The sequence below is a fragment of the Eublepharis macularius genome, chromosome 12 (genome assembly GCF_028583425.1).
Source record: "Eublepharis macularius isolate TG4126 chromosome 12, MPM_Emac_v1.0, whole genome shotgun sequence".
In the NCBI taxonomy this organism is placed as follows: domain Eukaryota; kingdom Metazoa; phylum Chordata; class Lepidosauria; order Squamata; family Eublepharidae; genus Eublepharis; species Eublepharis macularius.
Window position 1 is genome coordinate 68,951,384 of NC_072801.1, and position 1,678 is coordinate 68,953,061.

At 48.3% G+C, this 1,678-nt stretch overlaps 1 protein-coding gene across 1 annotated transcript; it reads right to left on the minus strand.

Moving 5' to 3' along the window:
• Positions 1-331: 331 nt before the first annotated feature.
• Positions 332-1,429, minus strand: LTB4R (leukotriene B4 receptor). Its single transcript, XM_054994250.1, has one exon. The coding sequence runs from the start codon at positions 1,427-1,429 to the stop codon at positions 332-334; it is 1,098 nt and encodes a 365-aa protein (XP_054850225.1).
• Between the last annotated feature and the right edge of the window lie 249 nt (positions 1,430-1,678).

Genomic DNA, 1,678 nt, shown 5'->3' on the forward strand with positions numbered 1-1,678 from the left:
TTATATTTATATCTTTAACATGCTTTCAACAAGCGCGATACAATTCTAATTTGGGAGTTCTTGTCGCAGTTCCTGGAAACTGGTCTGAATGATAATGATGATTTGCTCCATGTCAACTAGGTGATTTGAGGATCAGGTAGGGATTTGAACATGGGTCTCTCACATTCCAAACCAACCCTTCTGGCTGCTACAGAATACAGAGCAATAGAGTGTGCTTGTTTTAGATGAGGGGTAAGTATTGAGAATATGCAGTAACCAGGCCTACTGCATGTATAAAAAACAAAATCTCTGCTTGATACTAAAATCTTCGGTGTACACAAACCCACACTGCTCATTGCTTAAGGGGCTTCGAAGCATCTTCAGGTTCTTCAGATGTTTCACCTGTTTGGTTGGTAGATGTGGTCAAATGGGCAGGACTCCCATTCCGCATGGGTTCCATCGTGGTGTCCATATGGCGCTGAGGGTCCCGGATGGTAGCATGCTTGGTACTGGACATTTCCGAAGCTGTTCCTTCAAAGAGCTTGGCCATGAAGCCAAAGCCAGCTGATCGGATGAAGGAGCCACCACTGAAGGCGTAAAGGATAGGGTTTATGCTGCTGCTGAAGAAGGCTAGAGCAACCAGCACAGGCCTAGCTGCATATCCTATTCCCTTTACTTTTGCAGAGCCACTCCACACACCAGCTACATCCAGAAGGTTGACCACATGGTACGGGAGCCAAAAAACAGCAAAAGCTACCACAATCAGAGAGATAAGGCGGCCCGTGCGCCGTTTTTGGCGAAAACGGGTATCTCTGAGTCGTTGCCCGATGGTGCAGTAGCTGTAGATGATGGTGACAAAAGGAAGCAGGAATCCAGTGATGGTTTCAAAGAGGTTATGGAAGACCAGATCTCTGGGTGTAGGGTGGTTGAAGCCACAATGAAGCTTTCCATCTTTTTTCTCTAATACCTTGCGGTAGATGAGGACAGGGACAGCCAAGAAAAAGCCAACCATCCAAATGGCCAAAACCAGAAGCCGTATAGTCTTTTTGCTGCGAATCTTGTGCGAGAGAAAGGGCTTGGAGACAGCCAAGCAACGGTCCAAGCTCATGAGAGCAATCAGGAAGACGCTGGCGTACATGCTGACCCCGCAGACATAGTGGCTCGCTCGACAGACAGCGTCACCCATTTCCCACATATTGACACTCAGAAACCGCAGGAAGATGGGAGCCGTGAGCAGCACTATCAAATCGGCTATGGCCAAGTGGAGGATGAGAAGGCAGGTGACAGTCCGCTTGTGGACACGCCAGCCTGCACTCCACACTACGAAGGCATTGCCAGGGAATCCCAGAAGGAAGGCAAGAGAGAGCACGGCAATGCCTATCGGTGCTCCCTTAAGCGAAGAGTCTGCTGTTAATGAAGATGAGATGTTCTGAGTCAAATTGTCTCCCATTGTTCTCTCGGATGTCAGGAAGCAGAAGAGAAACTATGCGAAAAAGAGATGAGAGGAATGTCAACACAGATCTTCTGTTTTTCTGCCTCCTCCTTAAAATCTTCAAACTTCAACCTTGCCAACCGCCTGTTCCAGATCAGTGTGCTATGTAACGATGCCCTCCATGTGCTACAAGTAGCATTGTGAGGCAGTGCCATGCAACTAGTGGGAGCTTTGGGAGTGTGGACATGAGGGCACTAGTGTCACATG

Coding starts and splice junctions, on each gene's coding strand:
- LTB4R (XM_054994250.1), bottom strand. CDS start 1,429: ATGGGAGACAATTTGACTCAGAACATCTCATCTTCATTAACAGCAGAC.